The sequence below is a fragment of the Tachysurus vachellii genome, chromosome 2 (genome assembly GCF_030014155.1).
Source record: "Tachysurus vachellii isolate PV-2020 chromosome 2, HZAU_Pvac_v1, whole genome shotgun sequence".
Lineage (NCBI taxonomy): Eukaryota > Metazoa > Chordata > Actinopteri > Siluriformes > Bagridae > Tachysurus > Tachysurus vachellii.
In genome coordinates this window covers 23,457,216-23,474,940 of record NC_083461.1, presented here as the reverse complement: position 1 = coordinate 23,474,940, position 17,725 = coordinate 23,457,216, and the positions used below count along the sequence as shown (strand labels likewise).

At 39.4% G+C, this 17,725-nt stretch overlaps 1 protein-coding gene across 1 annotated transcript in view; it reads right to left on the bottom strand.

Moving 5' to 3' along the window:
• col1a1b (collagen, type I, alpha 1b) overlaps window positions 1-17,725 on the bottom strand; it is a 19,104-nt gene extending 1,379 nt beyond the window's left edge. The window contains exons 1-50 of the mRNA XM_060863886.1: window positions 17,507-17,725; window positions 16,041-16,229; window positions 15,514-15,539; window positions 15,249-15,290; window positions 14,591-14,683; window positions 14,091-14,156; window positions 13,544-13,588; window positions 13,338-13,391; window positions 13,148-13,201; window positions 12,957-13,010; window positions 12,707-12,760; window positions 12,564-12,617; window positions 12,398-12,442; window positions 12,236-12,289; window positions 11,834-11,878; window positions 11,569-11,622; window positions 11,129-11,227; window positions 10,990-11,034; window positions 10,454-10,552; window positions 10,216-10,269; window positions 10,017-10,124; window positions 9,572-9,629; window positions 9,067-9,161; window positions 8,931-8,984; window positions 8,674-8,772; window positions 8,420-8,473; window positions 8,241-8,294; window positions 8,085-8,138; window positions 7,912-7,965; window positions 7,673-7,717; window positions 7,473-7,571; window positions 7,271-7,378; window positions 6,710-6,817; window positions 6,338-6,391; window positions 4,824-4,877; window positions 4,604-4,711; window positions 4,416-4,469; window positions 4,250-4,303; window positions 3,927-4,088; window positions 3,555-3,662; window positions 3,301-3,408; window positions 3,066-3,119; window positions 2,697-2,804; window positions 2,395-2,448; window positions 2,197-2,304; window positions 1,989-2,042; window positions 1,766-1,873; window positions 1,398-1,671; window positions 1,006-1,196; window positions 300-542 (exon numbers count right to left, since the gene is read on the bottom strand). Coding sequence (XP_060719869.1) covers window positions 300-542; window positions 1,006-1,196; window positions 1,398-1,671; window positions 1,766-1,873; window positions 1,989-2,042; window positions 2,197-2,304; window positions 2,395-2,448; window positions 2,697-2,804; window positions 3,066-3,119; window positions 3,301-3,408; window positions 3,555-3,662; window positions 3,927-4,088; window positions 4,250-4,303; window positions 4,416-4,469; window positions 4,604-4,711; window positions 4,824-4,877; window positions 6,338-6,391; window positions 6,710-6,817; window positions 7,271-7,378; window positions 7,473-7,571; window positions 7,673-7,717; window positions 7,912-7,965; window positions 8,085-8,138; window positions 8,241-8,294; window positions 8,420-8,473; window positions 8,674-8,772; window positions 8,931-8,984; window positions 9,067-9,161; window positions 9,572-9,629; window positions 10,017-10,124; window positions 10,216-10,269; window positions 10,454-10,552; window positions 10,990-11,034; window positions 11,129-11,227; window positions 11,569-11,622; window positions 11,834-11,878; window positions 12,236-12,289; window positions 12,398-12,442; window positions 12,564-12,617; window positions 12,707-12,760; window positions 12,957-13,010; window positions 13,148-13,201; window positions 13,338-13,391; window positions 13,544-13,588; window positions 14,091-14,156; window positions 14,591-14,683; window positions 15,249-15,290; window positions 15,514-15,539; window positions 16,041-16,229; window positions 17,507-17,588 — 4,194 coding nt within the window. The 5' untranslated portion in view covers window positions 17,589-17,725. The remainder of the gene's footprint in view (window positions 1-299; window positions 543-1,005; window positions 1,197-1,397; window positions 1,672-1,765; window positions 1,874-1,988; window positions 2,043-2,196; window positions 2,305-2,394; window positions 2,449-2,696; window positions 2,805-3,065; window positions 3,120-3,300; window positions 3,409-3,554; window positions 3,663-3,926; window positions 4,089-4,249; window positions 4,304-4,415; window positions 4,470-4,603; window positions 4,712-4,823; window positions 4,878-6,337; window positions 6,392-6,709; window positions 6,818-7,270; window positions 7,379-7,472; window positions 7,572-7,672; window positions 7,718-7,911; window positions 7,966-8,084; window positions 8,139-8,240; window positions 8,295-8,419; window positions 8,474-8,673; window positions 8,773-8,930; window positions 8,985-9,066; window positions 9,162-9,571; window positions 9,630-10,016; window positions 10,125-10,215; window positions 10,270-10,453; window positions 10,553-10,989; window positions 11,035-11,128; window positions 11,228-11,568; window positions 11,623-11,833; window positions 11,879-12,235; window positions 12,290-12,397; window positions 12,443-12,563; window positions 12,618-12,706; window positions 12,761-12,956; window positions 13,011-13,147; window positions 13,202-13,337; window positions 13,392-13,543; window positions 13,589-14,090; window positions 14,157-14,590; window positions 14,684-15,248; window positions 15,291-15,513; window positions 15,540-16,040; window positions 16,230-17,506) is intronic.

Here is a 17,725-nt window from a genome sequence, read left to right as displayed (position 1 = left end):
AGGTGGAATCAGTCCATTAACATCAAGAGCCAGAGCATCAAGAGGCAATTAATAATATATATAAGTAACAATTTTACTTATTATGCTCTTAAGTTTAAAAAGGTGCAGGAGGATGAAACTAGTAAATACACTAGTAATAGAAACACAGGTAAATAATAATAAATGAAAATTAATAGCCGAAATAAATGAAAAAACTGTACAGCTCAGCTATGTCATGGCTAAAACGAGAAGCAATCGAAGGAACGTAAAACTGTAAGAAAACAAGAACACCATGCTGAGAGAAAAGAGCCACTTCTCACCGTGCAGCCGTCCTCGGTGACTGTATACGTGGAACGACTGTTGCCCTCGGCCCTGATCTCGGCATCGTTGGATCCCTGCAGGAGCAGAGCCTTCTTCAGGTTGCCCGAGGTCTCGTCCATGTAGGCAATGCTGTTCTTGCAGTGGTATGTGATGTTCTGAGATGCCTTGTTGGACATCAGGCGCATGAAGGTCATCTGGATGCTCACATCCTCAGAGTCTGCACCCTCGCTGCCGTACTGGAACTGCGGATGAGACAGAGAGCTTGGTTTAATCCATACGCTTGGACAGCAAGGGTAATTGTTAATGGTTAATATTAAAGGTAATGGTTTGAGACAGGATTCCTAAGCTGCAAATGTCATCATTTTGCAAGATTACTAACATACCCTGATGCTCACCAAACAAATTAATATCCATTAATTAAGATAGAAGCATATTGTTGGGGATAATAGAGCATAGTAGTACAGTGGATATATATGTATTTTTGCTGCCTTCCATATTTCCTCACACACATGAAGGCACTTTGGAAGATCTGAACTATATATAAACATTCGAACCAAATATAACTTGACATCTTTAAACCTTTCAGACACACCGATAATCTAGCCATTCTTATTTCATTCCATTATTTCTCTCAATTCATCCATTATTTTTTTTTCCTCTGCAGGCTTTTGCTTTAACATCTTGGCCTACATCATCGTCCCCTACCTGGAAGCCATCAGGCATGGACTCTCCAAACCAGACGTGCTTCTTCTCACGGATGTTCTTGCTGATGTACCAGTTCTTCAGAGGAATGCTGGCACGAGTCGGGTTGACGCAGGTCTCACCAGTCTCCATGTTGCAGAAGACCTTGATGGCATCCAGAGGAGATCCCTGGTTGGGATCCACCCAGTAAGAACCTTAAGCAAACAGAAGATTGTAGAGAAGAGTGGGAGATTGAAGACTAAGGTTAAAGTTCTTATTTGGAAGTTGCTTGTCTAGGCAATTATAATGTGTAGGCAATTATAATGACAATGAATGTTTCACCAGTTCTTTACTAGGTTTCTTGACTAAATATTTAGGAAATGACATTTAATTTCTGTAGATATCTCCTGACTCACCGCTCTTCCACTCAGGATGACACATCCTGAGGTCACGGCACATGCGTGCTGGGTTTGTCTTGGTTCCCTCTGGGCTGAGGATGTTCTCGATCTTCTGGCTGATAGTCTTGAGGGAGGAGTCTACCTCAGCATCACGGTCCTGCACACTAGCTTCATCAGCTCTGTAGCCATGGAATGGGTCAGCTGCCTTCTCAGGCTGGGGCATGATGGGGAATGGCTCACCAATGCCTGCAGGACCAGGAGGACCTGGGGGCCCGGGAAGACCAGGGGCACCCTATAAAAACAATCATGTGGGTCAGGACTTCAGCAAGGACTAGATGCATGGAAGAATGTGTGGAAAAACTTAAAAAAGAGATTAAGCCACTCACAGCAGCTCCCATCTCTCCAGTCCGTCCACGAGGTCCAGGAGGTCCAACAGGTCCAGGAATACCATTCATACCATCCTTACCATGAGCACCAGTAGAGCCAGCAGGTCCCTATAACAAGAATGGCAGTAGCAGTCAGCACTGAAATGACCAGCTAACTGGCACATAATTATTTCCTAAGAATCTCTTTATGAATTAAATGGCAGATTTAGTATCAAAGACATACACGAGGTCCAGCAGGGCCAGTAGGTCCAGCAGGTCCTGGCTCACCAGGATGGCCCTAAAGGTGCACAAAAAGATAAGAAATTTATTATTTTTTGAATGAAATATAACACAGTACGTTTTCTATGAAGGTTCATTTAGCCTCTCTGCTTGGGCTGACTGTCTCTCTCTCTCTTTCTCTCTCTCTCAGTAGATTTGACATGGTCACTTACAGCAGGTCCAGGCAATCCAGACATGCCACCGAAGCCACGGTGTCCCTTCATGCCTCTTTCTCCTGTCTCTCCAGCCTCACCTTTGTCTCCACGAGGACCAGCAGGGCCCTAGAGATAAACATAAGTATATGTATATATCAAACTACTGAGAAAAGGGTTTTTTTGAGATGCAAAAGACAGAAGCTATGTTGCACTCACCAGGGCACCACGTGCACCAGCGGGACCTGAAACACCGGCAGGACCAGCAGGACCCTAGAGAGAGAGGGAGAGGGAGAGAGGGAGGGAGAGAGAGAGAGAGAGAGAGAGAGAGAGAGAAAGACACTTGATTAAACTATTCAGTGTTACTAATGAATAACATTAATATCAATATTTAAAGTATATGCTTATTTTAGCTGTAAGTCAACGACTAGATAAACCTTCTAAATAATACCATCTATATAAAACTCCCAGATGTGAAAGTAAAAAAAAAAACAAATATTAAATAAGCTCTTGAAACTCACAGTCTCTCCACGATCTCCAGGCTTGCCAGATGCTCCAACAGGTCCAGGAGGTCCAGGGGGTCCAGGAGCTCCTGGAGCTCCAGGATGTCCAGACTCACCACGGTCTCCCTGAGGTTAACAGAAAAATTGCAAAAATGAAGTACTGGAATGGCTTCACGATGCTTACTGTATACACACACATGCAGAATAATTGCAAATAATTCATTATCTTTCTTGGAATATCGACATATTTACAGTGCATAATGCAGGACTACCATGTCCTTTGATATGTTTGTTCTTTTAAAGGAAGGGTATAATTCAGTTTAAACTACGGCACTACAAGAATAAATACAAGCTTAAAGATACTGATGCAAAGACACTATAAATCACCTTGGGGCCAGGAGCACCATCACGGCCAGGGGCACCATCATGACCAGTGCTACCCTGTAACATCACACAGGAAAAGGAAGTTAATTTATCTAAATATCACCATAAATATCAACCGACAAAACAGGCTGTTATTGTACAAAATAAGTCCAATGCTAGCTTTTCATATTTTTCAGGTACCAGTGTTTTTCTAGTAATGAAACATGAATGTGAAAATCTATATAGGTGGTTTTCTTACCTCACGGCCAGCTTCACCGGGACCTCCGCTCAGACCAGGGGGTCCCATTGGGCCAGGAGGTCCACGCTCACCTGCTGCACCAGTAACACCCTGTTTTCCTGGCTCTCCCTAAATTGAGGATACACAATCAGTTTAATTTAAAGTTTAAGTAAAATTCATTTCAGAAAAGATGTAGACTAGATTAGAAATTAAATTAAGGCCTAAAGTTTTAAGTGACTAATGTAAGCTAGACTCTTAGTTAGTGCCAGACTTACAGATGGGCCAGAAGGACCTGGCATGCCTCTCTCTCCTCTTTGTCCAGGGCTACCAGCAATACCACCGCCTCCATTTATACCCTGAGGTCCAGGGGCACCAGCGGGACCCTAGAGACAAAACAAATCAAATGGCATCTTACCGTCATTTCCATTATACCCAATCCAGTACACTCAATTGTGATGCTGTGTGGACAGAGGATGAGAATATTTAATTTCTTTGTTTAAATTAAATTATTTGTTCCACACCATGTTACAAAGACAAAGGGGTTTTAACTAGTTTTAGCTTTTTTTTTTGCCCATTTTCAATGTTCATTATTACAAAATATACAATTCAATTCAATCTGAGTAGAGGGGAGTGAAGGAGTTACATACGGCAGGTCCGTCGGCACCGGCAGACCCTCTCTCTCCGGGAGGTCCTGGGGGTCCAACACCACCAACCTCACCAGGGCGACCAGGTGCTCCCTTCTCACCACGGGCACCACGCTGTCCCTCTTTACCACCTGGGCCAACGGGACCAGGAGGTCCACCAACACCCTAGGAAGAACAGATACATGAGCAGATCATTTAAATGTAATGTAAAACATTGTATGTTTAATGCTAATATGTTACAAGCTTATAATTATGCATTCTTGGGAAGGCACTACAGGTACAACCAGACTGAGGAAGATGAAAGTGTTTGTGATGAAGTAACTTACAGCAGGGCCAGGAGGTCCAACTCTACCAGCAGCACCAGGGAATCCAGTGGCACCCTACAAAGAATAAAGTTGTAAACACTCCTCAAGAGTTATCCATATAAACTTGTAAGCATATATGCAATTTATAAATAACAATATAACTAGGTGTTTAAAACCAGGTCCTTACAGGGGGTCCAGCACCACCACGAGCACCTTTGGGTCCAGTAGCACCAGGTGGGCCCTTGATAAAGAAAAAAGAATAAACACATATATATATGTATATATATATATATATGTTATATATGTTTCTACATTTATGCCTATCCATTTTTCTGATTATACACACGCTCATGATATCAGTTTTCAACTCAATACCTGATGACCGGCAGGACCGACAGGTCCGGGAGATCCAGGAGCTCCAGCATCACCTTTAGGTCCAGAGTCACCTTGCTCACCCTTGGCTCCAGGCTGACCAGCTGCACCCTGTGTCAAGGTAAAAAGCAAAAACTTGTATTTCTCTCTCTATACTGGATTTTGCCTGAAAAATAATTGACCGCATTTCTTATTAAATTAGAGAAAATATTAGAAAACTCACAGGAGGTCCAGCAAATCCAGCAGGTCCAGGAGATCCGGGCTCACCACGGTCACCCTGGGTAGAGAAAATGCCATGATTACCATCACCATTAGCTAGCTATGATTTTTGTTCTAATATATTACCAGTTCTGGAAGAATTGTTATCTGAAGATGTGTTAATATATATAATTTGACATGTCTGTCTTTAAAATATCAAATATGGCCATTTAAATTTTGTCAAAATTGTTTCTGATTTAATCTACTGGACATTTCGGGTTATAGTGAAAACATTCACTGTACATGTTACAGACAGTGAAAAGCAACTACTGTGTCTTACTTTACTTTCTTATGGACCCTGATGCTATTATAGTATCATACTACATCTGTTTGCTTCTGGATAGATTGTCAGTCTGATGTCATCCAGCATTAACATTCTCAGTCACCTGAAGAACAATTATTCTTCTGTTAATGGACAAAAGTATGTAAACATCTGACCAAAAAAAAAGTATGTGAACACCCATATGTGTTGGAAGAATACAACAGTATAGCATGTCTTTGTGTGCTATCGCGTTACGATTTTTTCCTTCACTGCAACTAAAACCTGTTCCAACATGACACTGCCCCTGTGCACCAAGCAAACTACATGGTGTGTTTGGGATGTGGTAGCCTAGTGGTTAAGGTGTTGGACTAGTGATTGGAAGGTTTTGAGTTCAAATACCAGACCAATCTGGGCTCCTTTACCCTCAATCGCTCATAAAAAATGTAAGCCACTCTGGATAAGGGTGTCTGCCAAATGCCATTAATGTACTGCAAATGTGTGTTAAGGTTCTACTGGAAAAAATTGAGTGTCCTGCACAGAGCCCTGATGCTGTCTCAAACCAGCTGAACACCTTTGGGATGAACTGGAACAAAGACGGAACCCATGACCTCATTCTAATATCAGGGTCTAACATCTCACTAATGCTCTTGTAGTTAAATGATCACGAATCCATACAGTCATGTGCCAACATCTAGTGGAAAGCCTTTAAAGAAGAGTTTATATTACTATAAAGGCAAAGAAAAACTTTATCTGCAATGCGACGTTCTAGAAGCAAATATGGACGTGATGGTCAGGTGTCCTGATTTTTGGACCTATTAAATGTGTTCAGCATTTCCTGTTCTTACTTCTTAAGCCAGATGTCACAATAGTCATTTTAATATTAATTCATTTCAATAGTCAATCTGGAAACATAAGCTATCATCAACGAAACCCCTAAATCCATGTAGTATAATGATGAACCATTTCCAAGATCTCTGGATTTGGATTTTGAGCAAAACCAAGGTCAACTAAGCAAGTCTGCTAAACATGATAGCACGTTATTGCTGAAATGTTTCTTGTAGTTCACCAATATGGAAAATCATCTGCACACCACCTAGTTTTTACCACATCATATGGTGACAGTGTATGTTCACTGTTTATTTGTTGTGTGTTTTGTGCAGATTATTGACAACTCACTGATGTGAGTCACATTTGTAGAATAGCAATAAATAACTCACAGGTCCACCACGAGGTCCAGTAGATCCAGGTGGTCCTACGGGTCCAGGCTCACCCTGCAGCAGGACAGGATATGCATGTCATTTCCATATTCCTTATTGTCACTTTATTTCCATATATTTTTATTTCAATGGTTATTCTGTTTGAATTCAATTACCGTGATGTGATCACAGATTTTAGAACTTCAATAATGTGCTTTGATTTAAATAATATTGTCCTATATAATAAAATTGGTTGGAATGGGATTAGTGACCTTGACAGTTAAGTGAGAACATCTATAACCAAATGCACACAATCAAATAATCTAATAATCCAAATATAGTTTCTAACTGACACACCATCTAATAAAAAAAAACTCAATTAGCTTTGCTAACCTTTTCTCCAGAAGTACCAGAAGGTCCAGGGGAACCAATTGCACCAGTCAAACCACGCACACCATCCTTACCAGGAGCACCATCAGGGCCCTTAGGTCCACCATCTCCCTATCAATGGAAGACAAAACTAGTAAAGGCATAATTATACATCATTCTTTAATCTTAAGGGAAAGGTTCTATTTATCTATCTATCTATCTATCTATCTATCTATCTATCTATCTATCTATCTATCTATCTATCTATCTATCTATCTATCTATTACAATAGGGCTTGGTTAATATGCTATATCATATAGATGATATAGAATTTCAATATTGATATAATTCAGCTGATTTTAAATTTGGATGCTTCATTGTTTACAATTTACAAGTAACTAGTAGCTAAATAGAATACAACAGGTTCTACTCTAGCATTTGAGACAGTGTCTATCCTTGTCATGTATTAACTTGTAACATGTAGCTGTCAATTCCAATTAAAAATCTTTTAAGCTACAGATTACAGTTACTGTGTTCATAAAGCCATCAGAGGGGATAATATGAAAAGGTGATGTTAGTGCTCACTCTATCTCCTCTTGCGCCTGGAAGTCCGCTAGAACCACGCTCTCCGGGCATTCCCTGTGGACCAGCAGCACCCACACCACCAGGAGCTCCAGCAGCACCAGGATCTCCCTAAAAACACACACATGCACACACACATCCTTCCACAAATGTATGCAGAATATATTTCTGTTTCTTATAAGGCTGCAAGCCATACAAAACCTACCCTAGCACCATCGTTACCAGGACTTCCAGGAGAGCCACGAGAGCCGGTGGGGCCAGCAGAGCCTGGGGTACCACGCTCACCAGGAAGACCTCTATCACCCTGAAGTGAAAGGATTTACATTTAAGCACCAAATACTCGTAGAATAATTGCAGATTCTTAATAATTCTCTGGAGGGAAAAAGTGACAATGGTGATACTTACTCTGGGACCAGGAGGTCCATGAACACCAACCTCACCAGGCAAGCCCTATACAGAGAAATAGACAGCATTTAACAGTTAATACTATGGGGCTTACTACGATAATGTAAGATAATCCCTTGGCTGTCTATGTTAGCCCTATATTTAACAGAAATGCAAGAACGTAACAGACAAAAGTTCTGACTCTTACATTATATTAAGTCATGAATTTTACATGTCTACCACACTGTGCTGGCACTCACCTGCTCACCAGCCTTGCCAGTCTCGCCAGTACTACCCTGAGGTCCAGGAAGACCCTGCAAAAGTAGTAATAAAAACATGACAGTGACTGATTGTGACCTTAATTAATTATTAATAAAAATTTCAGTAATGCTAACACATGAGGGGATGTTGTGTTGTGTGGGTTAACCGTTACCTGGAATCCAGGACCTCCAGCAGGTCCTTGTTCTCCTTTCTCTCCAGAAGGTCCCTGTACCAAGAAACATTGGAAATAATCAGAATAAAGCTTTATGATGAATTGTTAGGTAATTAACATGATTAAATGTTAAATAATGTGTAATGATCAACATACAGCAGGTCCACTAGGTCCAGGAGCACCAACATCACCATCTTTTCCAGGGGCACCCTTTAAAAAAATCAATCAAAATTTACTCAAGTTTATATAGACTTTAAAATAGCAAATGATATGAAAAGCAGTCTATGTGATTAAAATTCTCTCAGGTACACAAAGTAAGACAAAAGAGTACACACCACAGAACCAGTGGGTCCTTCAACTCCTCTCTCACCAGGCTTACCAGGCTCACCCTAAGAAAGGATAAAATTGTAATTATTTCTCTCGTTTATTTTTTTTGCTTTGCATAAATTTCCAGGCTCTAAATTTACTAACTTCAAATGAAGTATAACTCAATGAGTAGCCAGAATACACTCATTTTTATCATTAATATTAAGCAACAACTTGAATGCTGATGGTTTAATAGTATAATAGTTGTTTTTTCTTTCCATACATCAGTTCCCTTAGGTCCAGGGAATCCCATCACACCAGGAAGACCACGAGATCCAGCAGGGCCGGGAGGCCCAGAAGCACCATCCTGACCAGAAGCACCCTGTAAAAGAATCATTAAACTATGCTTAAATCCTGTGGAAACAACACCAAGTGTGTGCAAAATATTACCCATTGCCCTGTGTGACATATAGTTACCATGAGTAAATTTTGATGCTGACACACTGAACTGTATTATACTAATTTATGATCTTGACTTACAGCAGGTCCAGTTTTGCCATCAGGTCCAGGAGCACCAGGGGAACCAGTCACACCCTTAATAGGAGACATAGGAGAGTAAGATAAGACTAGAAATGTGGAAATAATCATCAAGATTAAAAAAGGACAAGAATCATGCCTTGGATCCAGGAAGTCCAGGCTCTCCAGGTCGTCCAGACTCTCCGGTGGCTCCCTGAGCTCCAGCAGGTCCGTTGGGTCCAAGCTCACCAGGGGCTCCCTACAATGAAAGAATATATATACTTATAGATATCCATCTTTATACTCGCTCAATTGTGGCTGCTCTAATCCAGCACCATGGACAGCTCTAAAGATTCACATTTACATACACTTTTGTGAGGACATTTTAGAGGATTTTGATGTCATTAGAATGATGTTCTGAGAATAACTGTGACCCGATAAATCCTAAAACAATTCATGATACAATTTTTTTAGACCATACAGGCACTTTAAGTCACTTCATTATGAAACAAGGGACAGAGTGAGAAAGTCAGAAATTCTGACCATTTCATATTGTATAATGGGCTTAATGTAGCAGCTGCCTCGTTAGCAGAATGATGATGATTTACCACTTATAACTGGTACATGACTGAAATAATAAATAGAAAATTATGCATTTGAAAGACTTGCCTTGGGGCCTGGTCCACCTTCAGCACCAGGGAAACCACGATTGCCAGGGGCACCCTGTTTGAAGAACAAAAAAATTATTAATAATAAGAATTAGAAGAATAAGTAGGAAAGAAACAAAGAACATTGTGTGTGCAGTTTTTTATATGTATGAATATGCATTAAATGGTAAAATATTTTTTTTGGAATAATGTTTCAAGTAAAAAAGTTCTGATCGAAGGATTGTTTATGTACATATGAATGAGAATTTTGAATATTAGCTCTAAACCTTTAGTTATAAATGATGCTTTTTGGTGAATTTTGTGGGTCAACCAAGTATGCCTGTTTTTGTATTTCCTTTTGTGTTTTTGTAACAAATAAGTCCTGATTATTTCTAAGGGATCTGTCAATATTCGGAAGATAAAAATGCTCAAAACACAAAAATATATCAAGTTTTAAACTTACACGAGCTCCAGGAGGTCCAAGAGGTCCAGGACCACCAGGCTCACCACGAGCTCCTCTCTTACCCTCATCACCAGGAGGTCCAGAAAGACCCTGAGGTCCAACTGGTCCCTGTATAACAGAACGGTAGAGAATCAGATCAACAGTTTTAGACACCATCAGCTGTCATGTACATCTCTTGGTAAACATTAAGCATACTCACAGGCTCTCCCTTTGGACCAGGCTCTCCTTTGCTTCCTGGGGCACCAGCATCACCCTGTGTTCAGCAAAAACAAAGTAATATCAGAACTTATTAATCTTCTCTAATGTGAAATGATAAATATACTAAATATTATACAGAATCAGGTCCATCTATAAATTAGCTTGATTTAAAACATCATATTGGCTATAGGTGTTGTAAACCTAGACAAATTTAATGTTCAGACAAACGTTCTACGTACGTTGAGACCCTTAGGTCCAACAGCTCCGAGAGGGCCAGCAGGTCCAGCAGGTCCACGAGTACCAGGGAAACCAGGGGCGCCAGTAATACCAGCAGGACCCTACAGATGTTCAAAGAAATGAGAAGCGAATTTTCATTGAAGAATCTGTGAAACATCTGTGATATGATATGACAACTTTCTAACCAAATATCAAGCTTTTTGCCAAATCAAGCAACCTTACACCTTAACAAATACAATAATAGATCTTTAAATTACTTATACACAGACGGCTAAAATCATCCTTGACACAATCTGCTCATTTTTTGGATTTTAGCCTTCTATTGTTGTCAATCTGGTTTAAAACTAACCTATATCTAAACTATTTCAAGGAATATTTTGCTCCAGGACCATCGTTAAAGATGCAATAATTTGAGATCATTTAAATCCTTAATTACTGAAAGATCATTCAAGATTTAATGTCAGTGTCTATGTAAAGTGATGGTTAAACAGTGCTCTATCATAATGTCTAATCATAATGATACGATTCAATTACTTACAGGAGAACCCTTGCTACCAGCGCTACCATCAGTACCTGGAGGACCCTGGAAAAAGAAGCAGAAAAGTTCAGACTCAAATCTCTTCATTTGAATTAGAACAAACAAACAAACAAATAAATAAATAAATATAGTGACTCACTGGGGGTCCAGCAGCTCCAGCAGGTCCAGGGTTACCAGGCTCACCACGGGCTCCCTGAGGTCCCTCTGAGCCACGGCCTCCAGCAGGGCCGGTCTCTCCCTGCAGGGGGGGGGAAAGGTTAATGTAGATGCCCTTGCTCTGTGATCCACATGAATCCAAATGCAAGTTCCAACACCAATGCAGCAGATATGAGGGTCAATATAGAAGCTAAGCTCTGAGAAGTTAAATAGTGTGGCTTGTATACAAAAGGAAAAAATAAACAAAATTAAAAACGACTAAAAAGTGTCTCTAAAGAGAAAAATACTTTAGGTGGAATTCTGCTTATTATGTATTTCTTAGTATGGAAACAGAAAAATAAATACAACAAATGAGTACCACAGAGGTGATAGCCATGATGAGTGTGTGTGTGTCTGTCTGTCTTGGAGAGGCTTAAGACATACCTTAGCTCCAGCAGCTCCAGGGAATCCAGGAGGACCAGAAGGACCAGTGGGTCCCTAAAAGAGAAAATCCAATCAAATCACTTCATCCAACTTCCCAGAGAGGCTTCAACTCACTCAAGCTTAAAACATTTATATTTTTCATGTGATCTTGCGGAAGTGGTAAAAAGCCACTATGCGTATGCTACAATCAACAGTTTTGGACAATGCTTTATTACTTAGTATCTCTGTTGTATTTAATAAGAGTAATACTTAAGGTAACACTTACAGGAGATCCAGCAGGTCCAGAGTTGCCATCGTTACCACGAGCCCCCTAGAGCCAGCAAACAGGAAAGATATATATCATTAAAACTGTATTACCTAAAAACCACCAGATTAAGCAGTGAAATATCTGAATTATCTGAGGAAGAAATATTCCATGAAATGTAGGAATACAGTACGCTGTAGCTTCCTGTGCATTAATTAATTACTGAACTCCAAAGAATTACTCAGCATTGGCAGATTATCACCTCAGATTTTGGGTTTCATGACATCTGGTCCTCTAATTTCCTATTATTTATCCCAGGTTGATATTATGCGCAAGATATGAAGCTTTTGTGTAACAAAATTCTTTCAAATTCTTTTTAATCTGTAATGCAAATTAAAGGGAAGGGAAGACAAAGATACTTACAGAAGGTCCAGCAGGTCCAGGACGTCCTCTCTCACCAGGCAGACCACGAGGGCCCTAGAAAATAACAAGAACAAAAAACATCTTTCAATCTTTTACTCTTTAAAACTGGTCCATGTCTCTGTTTAGCTGACAGATTATAAACAAAACAAAACACGGACTCACCATAACACCAGCAACACCGTTCTCACCAGGGGAACCAGGCTCTCCCTGCATGTACACACAATTTCTTTTAATTCTACAGAAATAATTTCAACTAAGATCAAACAGTTAGTTTAAATATTTTTATCTACTTCTTAAATGTTCACAAAGTTTAAAGAGAGAATCGTACCTTAGGTCCAGCAGGGCCAGAATCTCCCTTAGCTCCATCTAGACCAGGGAAACCCTAAATACGGATGGAGGGATAAAAAGATGTCACAGAGGGTTTAAAGGTTAAATAACAGGGATTTCATGCACTTTATACATTGTACTCACTCTGTGTCCCTTGATTCCAGGAAGTCCTGGGGTTCCAGGGAAACCGCGAGCTCCCTGTGTGTTTATGAGAGAGAGAGAGAGAGAGAGAGAGAGATTTCCCTTAGTGATTAAACTGAAGAACAGAATTTATAAAATCAGGGTTGATTTGATTTTAATTAATAATAAATATATATTCAGGATGTGAACGTCCGTCTTTCGTTCGGTGCAACGTGAAAACGAAAAATTCAAAATTGCAGCCAGGTATACAGACCTGAGCACCAGCGGCACCACGCTCACCGGGGCGACCAGGTTTGCCAGCCTCACCCTAAAAAAACGGAGAAAAATCTTGACGTGTAATAAAACAGAACAAAAATATACTGGATACATTTACACAAAATCTGAAGAATGTGGTTCATCAGATTATGAACAATTCTGTTAGATTAAAATACAATATAGACTCACATCATCTCCGTTCTTTCCAGGAGGTCCAGGGGAACCACGAGGACCCATCGGACCCTGAGAATATACACACATTCAGATATTATCACAAGAAACACAAATCTGTTCCTAACACAAAGGTTCCACCATTAGGGGAAAGGAAGTGACATCACCAGAACAAGGAGATATTATGTCACAGGATGTAAATACTCACAGGAGAGCCAGGCTCACCAGGTTCACCTGGAGGACCAGTGAATCCTTGAGGACCCTGAGAAAACGTAAGAGGGACAATGAGGAGAGAAAATCCTCAGTGACTGTAATTCACTAGCTGTAAGTCTGTTCTTTATAATGGTCTTAGTCAAAAATAGTGCAGGTTTTATTATTTGTGGATTTCTCTTAGACACTGGAAATAAAACTTACAGGAGAACCTGCAGATCCAGGAGGTCCACGGGGTCCCATTGGTCCCTAAATGAGAGACAGGGAGAGAGAGAATTATGGAAAAAGGTCACAGTCTTTATGTGTTCATGCATAATTCTAGAGAAGAGAAGAGAAGAGAAGAAGAAAGGAGAGATGAAAAAAGAAGAGAGGAGAAGAGAAGAAGCATGAAGAGAAGAAAGGGGAGATGAAAATAGGAAAAGAGAAAAAGTGAGAAGAGAAGATAAAAGAAGAACAGAGGAGATGAGAGAAGTGAGAAGAAATGCAGAAAGAGAAGAGAAGAGAAGAGAAGAGAAGAGAAGAGAAGAGAAGAAGAAAGGAGAGATGAAAAGAAGAAGAGAGGAGAAGAGAAGAAGCAAGAAGAGAAGAAAGGAGAGATGAAAATAGGAAAAGAGAAAAAGTGAGAAGAGAAGATAAAAGGAGAACAGAGGAGATAAGAGAAGTGAGAAGAAATGCAGAAAGAGAAGAGAAGAGAAGAGAAGAGAAGAGAAGAGAAGAGAAGAGAAGAGAAGAGAAGAGAAGAGACTCATACTGGTGGTCCAGGAACAGCTGGGCCGCTGGATTTCTCACTACCATAAGACAGCTGGGGCAAGTTATACTGTTAAAAACAAACAAAAAGTTCAAGTTATTAGCAATAATAATTCATCCATCACACCTTTATTAAAACTCTGTTCTTCTACATCATTTAGTTTGATCACCAGACTAAAAAGATTATTTTTTTAATTTCTTTTGCTGTATTTCTCACTCACAGCGTCAGCATCACTGTTCTTTATATTATTCTCATAATCACAGCTTTCTCTAGTTATGGTTTGTTGTCATGAGTTAAAGCTGCTCTCCATCTGACTGGCGCTGATTTAAATGGCAGCTCTTGGTCTGACATTACAGAATCGCTTACCAACAACAACATCACAGCGTCTTTCCCACTAACCGAATGCTGTGAGGAGTTTGTCTTTGAGCCTTTGTGTCTTAAACATGTATAGATTTGCTTTTGACAGCATTATTTGTGGAACTATTATAAAGTGATACACTCACTCCACCCAAACCAGGGGGTCCAGGAGGGCCGGGAGGTCCAGGAAGTCCGTTCTCTCCGGGAATGCCGTCGTTGCCGGGATGTCCGACGGGACCCTGTCAAACCACAGCACCATTTATATTAGAATTCTATAAATAGATTAAATGCTTAGTAACAGTCAGTCAACCTCAGATTAATCACAGGATGAAACTAAATAGGAAAATAATTAAAAATGTAATTTATATATATTTATGTATGCATATATCCATTTAGGAATAATGGAATTCCAAATTAATTCTGTTTAAATATTGTAAACATATAACAGAAGATTATAAAGGATGAATAAAATACATCTGGGATATGGGATTTGTTTAAAAAGGTCGAAATCACACATCAAATTTATATCCAATTTCATTTGTGAGGTCAAAGAGGTTAAAGTTCACACAGGTCAGGTCATTTCTTCACTCTGTATAACCTACAGAACGAATTGTTTATAGAAACAACTGATTGTGTGTTTCATGGATAAAGTATTTACTACATAGCTTCAATCATTTGACATAAATAATATAAAAATTAGATGAATTCAAGTAACACGTCCAAGACGGCTGGTTGAAATAAATGCAACCTCAAAGCAACGCAACAAAGACAAAAGGAAGAGATAAAGATGGAATCTGTGCTTACCGGTTCACCCTTAGGTCCGGGCTCACCCCTGGGTCCAGAAGGCTACAAATACACATATATATTTATATAATTATAACTGTAATATTTTCAGAAGCAATAACATATGTATATGTATGCTTTTTGTCAACAATATAGATTTCTTTTTGTCTTAAAGTGAAAGTTTTTGTATTTTTTGTACACAATTACTTACACACACACACACACACACACACACATACACACACACACACACGTGTGTAGAGAGTAAGCTGGTATTGTTACTGACCCCAGAGGTCTCTGGAGATTCGGTGCCTGGGAAATGAAATACAAATCAAAATTAGTGATTTGAATGTCTATCATTTTTTGGACACATATTCCTTATGATTATGTGTTTTGTTTTGTTTGTTTATTTTTGTTTGTTTGTTTATTTTAAATATATATATATATATATATATATATATATATATATATATATATATATATATATATATATATATGTTGGCAGATATATATTGCCCCAAGATAACGAATGATCTCTTTGATCATGAAAAAAATGCTCCACTGTGTTCCTAAAAATCGATATGTGAATAATCTGCCAAATCATTCCAAATGTAATCTTAATCCAGTGTGTGAAAATAGATCCGCAGTAGCGCCCTCCCAGACCGTGCACCTTTCCAGCAGGACGGCCATCGGAGGAGAGACACTTCATTTGCTTTTAATATCTCCGGGCTCAGGTAAAGCGACAAGTCTGCTAGAGGGCGACATAAAACTAGCACGTCTGCGAGCGAGTGAATGGTGATGTGGCAAATATACCGTCGATGCAAATAGGGCAGCATTCGCCATCGGGGATTTCTGGGTTGGCGCAGTCCGTTATGTCCTCGCAGATCACCTCGTCGCACATGACAGTGCCGCTGTCGCACACGCAAATCCGGCATGGCTCAGGTTTCCATACGTCCTTGTCATTGTACAACTGGCCTTCTAATGTGCAGCTATTGAATATGCCTACGAATGAAAGACCGAGAGGAACACGTGAGTTATGAGCATTTCATTTAGGTTCCTCACTCATTCCTGATATTCTGAATAATACCTTAAAAATATTTCACCTGGAGTTAAAATATTTCATTTTAGTTACGAACGATCTGTATTCAGGATATATTTATATAGATAATGGAACCTGGCTAATAAATGAGGATATTTCATATTCATTTGGTATTACTAAACATTTATATGTTATATATTTATATGTTATCTATAACGTCCATGTGTCTTTCTATGCAACTCTACACAGTTCCAGTTAATCCGTTTTAATGATTTAGACATTTTCACAAACACCAATTGCTTTTTTTCTCTCTCACACACACAGACCAGACATTGAAATGTTGAATGGCTTTGAAATGAGCTGGAAATATAGATATTATGGCTGTTTGAAAAAAAAAAATGCATTTTTTAATTCACTTCTACTAAAACAGTCCTGTACTTTAAATCACTTTTTATGTCAATGTCATGACTTTTCTGGCTTAGGCTAAATTAAAATGTCAACTGAAGTCTAGTTCAGAAAATTAACCCACAATATTCGTTCAATGGGCGTGAACTTATCACTAAAGACACCACGCCCCCTGGGGAAAAAAAAATCCGACTTTATGCAATACACAAACCGGCCACAAGGCGCCGCCATTGACTAAGATTAGTTATAACAGACCTCAACGCCCAGACTACATCATCGATTAAACCCTATTAACTTTTCTCTCGACATCAGCGCAGTCACTGATTTCCATCGACTTTAACATTTTGTTTTCATTTTAAATATGGATTACATTTCTTCTTAGAACAGATCAGCATCTGTTTGATTGAGATCTCCACCTGATTTGCGCTTCAAAACTTGTCCAGATGTTTCACATCTGTCTCACGCTACATAAATTTCGCCCTCTCTGTCAGGCAAAAAAAAAAATAATAATAACGACGTTTGAAATAAATAAATAAATAAATAAATAGAATCGCTAAGTTGAGAGCAGCTGCGTGAGTTTTTTATTTTGGAAATAATAATAATGATAATAATAATGATAATAATTATTATTATCATTATTATTATCATTATTATTTATCCTCATTTGGTACACGGGTTACTAATTGGAGCTGTGCTAAAGATGCGGCAAGCTTGTAAATGCAAATGCAAGATGAAATGTAATTTTAAATGTAAATTCAACTTTTCAGTTTTTTAATCTTCTCCTTTTGTCAAACATATTTAAAACAAAAAGAAAAATCACAATCACGGTACTCACTGTCATCCTCGCCTTGTCCTCTCGCCACGAGAACCGCGGCCGCGAGCAACAACCCTAACCGGATATCCACAAAGCTGAACATGTCTAAATGTTAGACATGTAGACTCTTTGAGGCGAGAGTGTTGTGTCTTTAGTTCCTGCAGGCGCCGATCATACACGTCGAGGTTATAAGTCCAAACCCAGACCCCAACACACACACACTCCCTACTGCCCAAACAC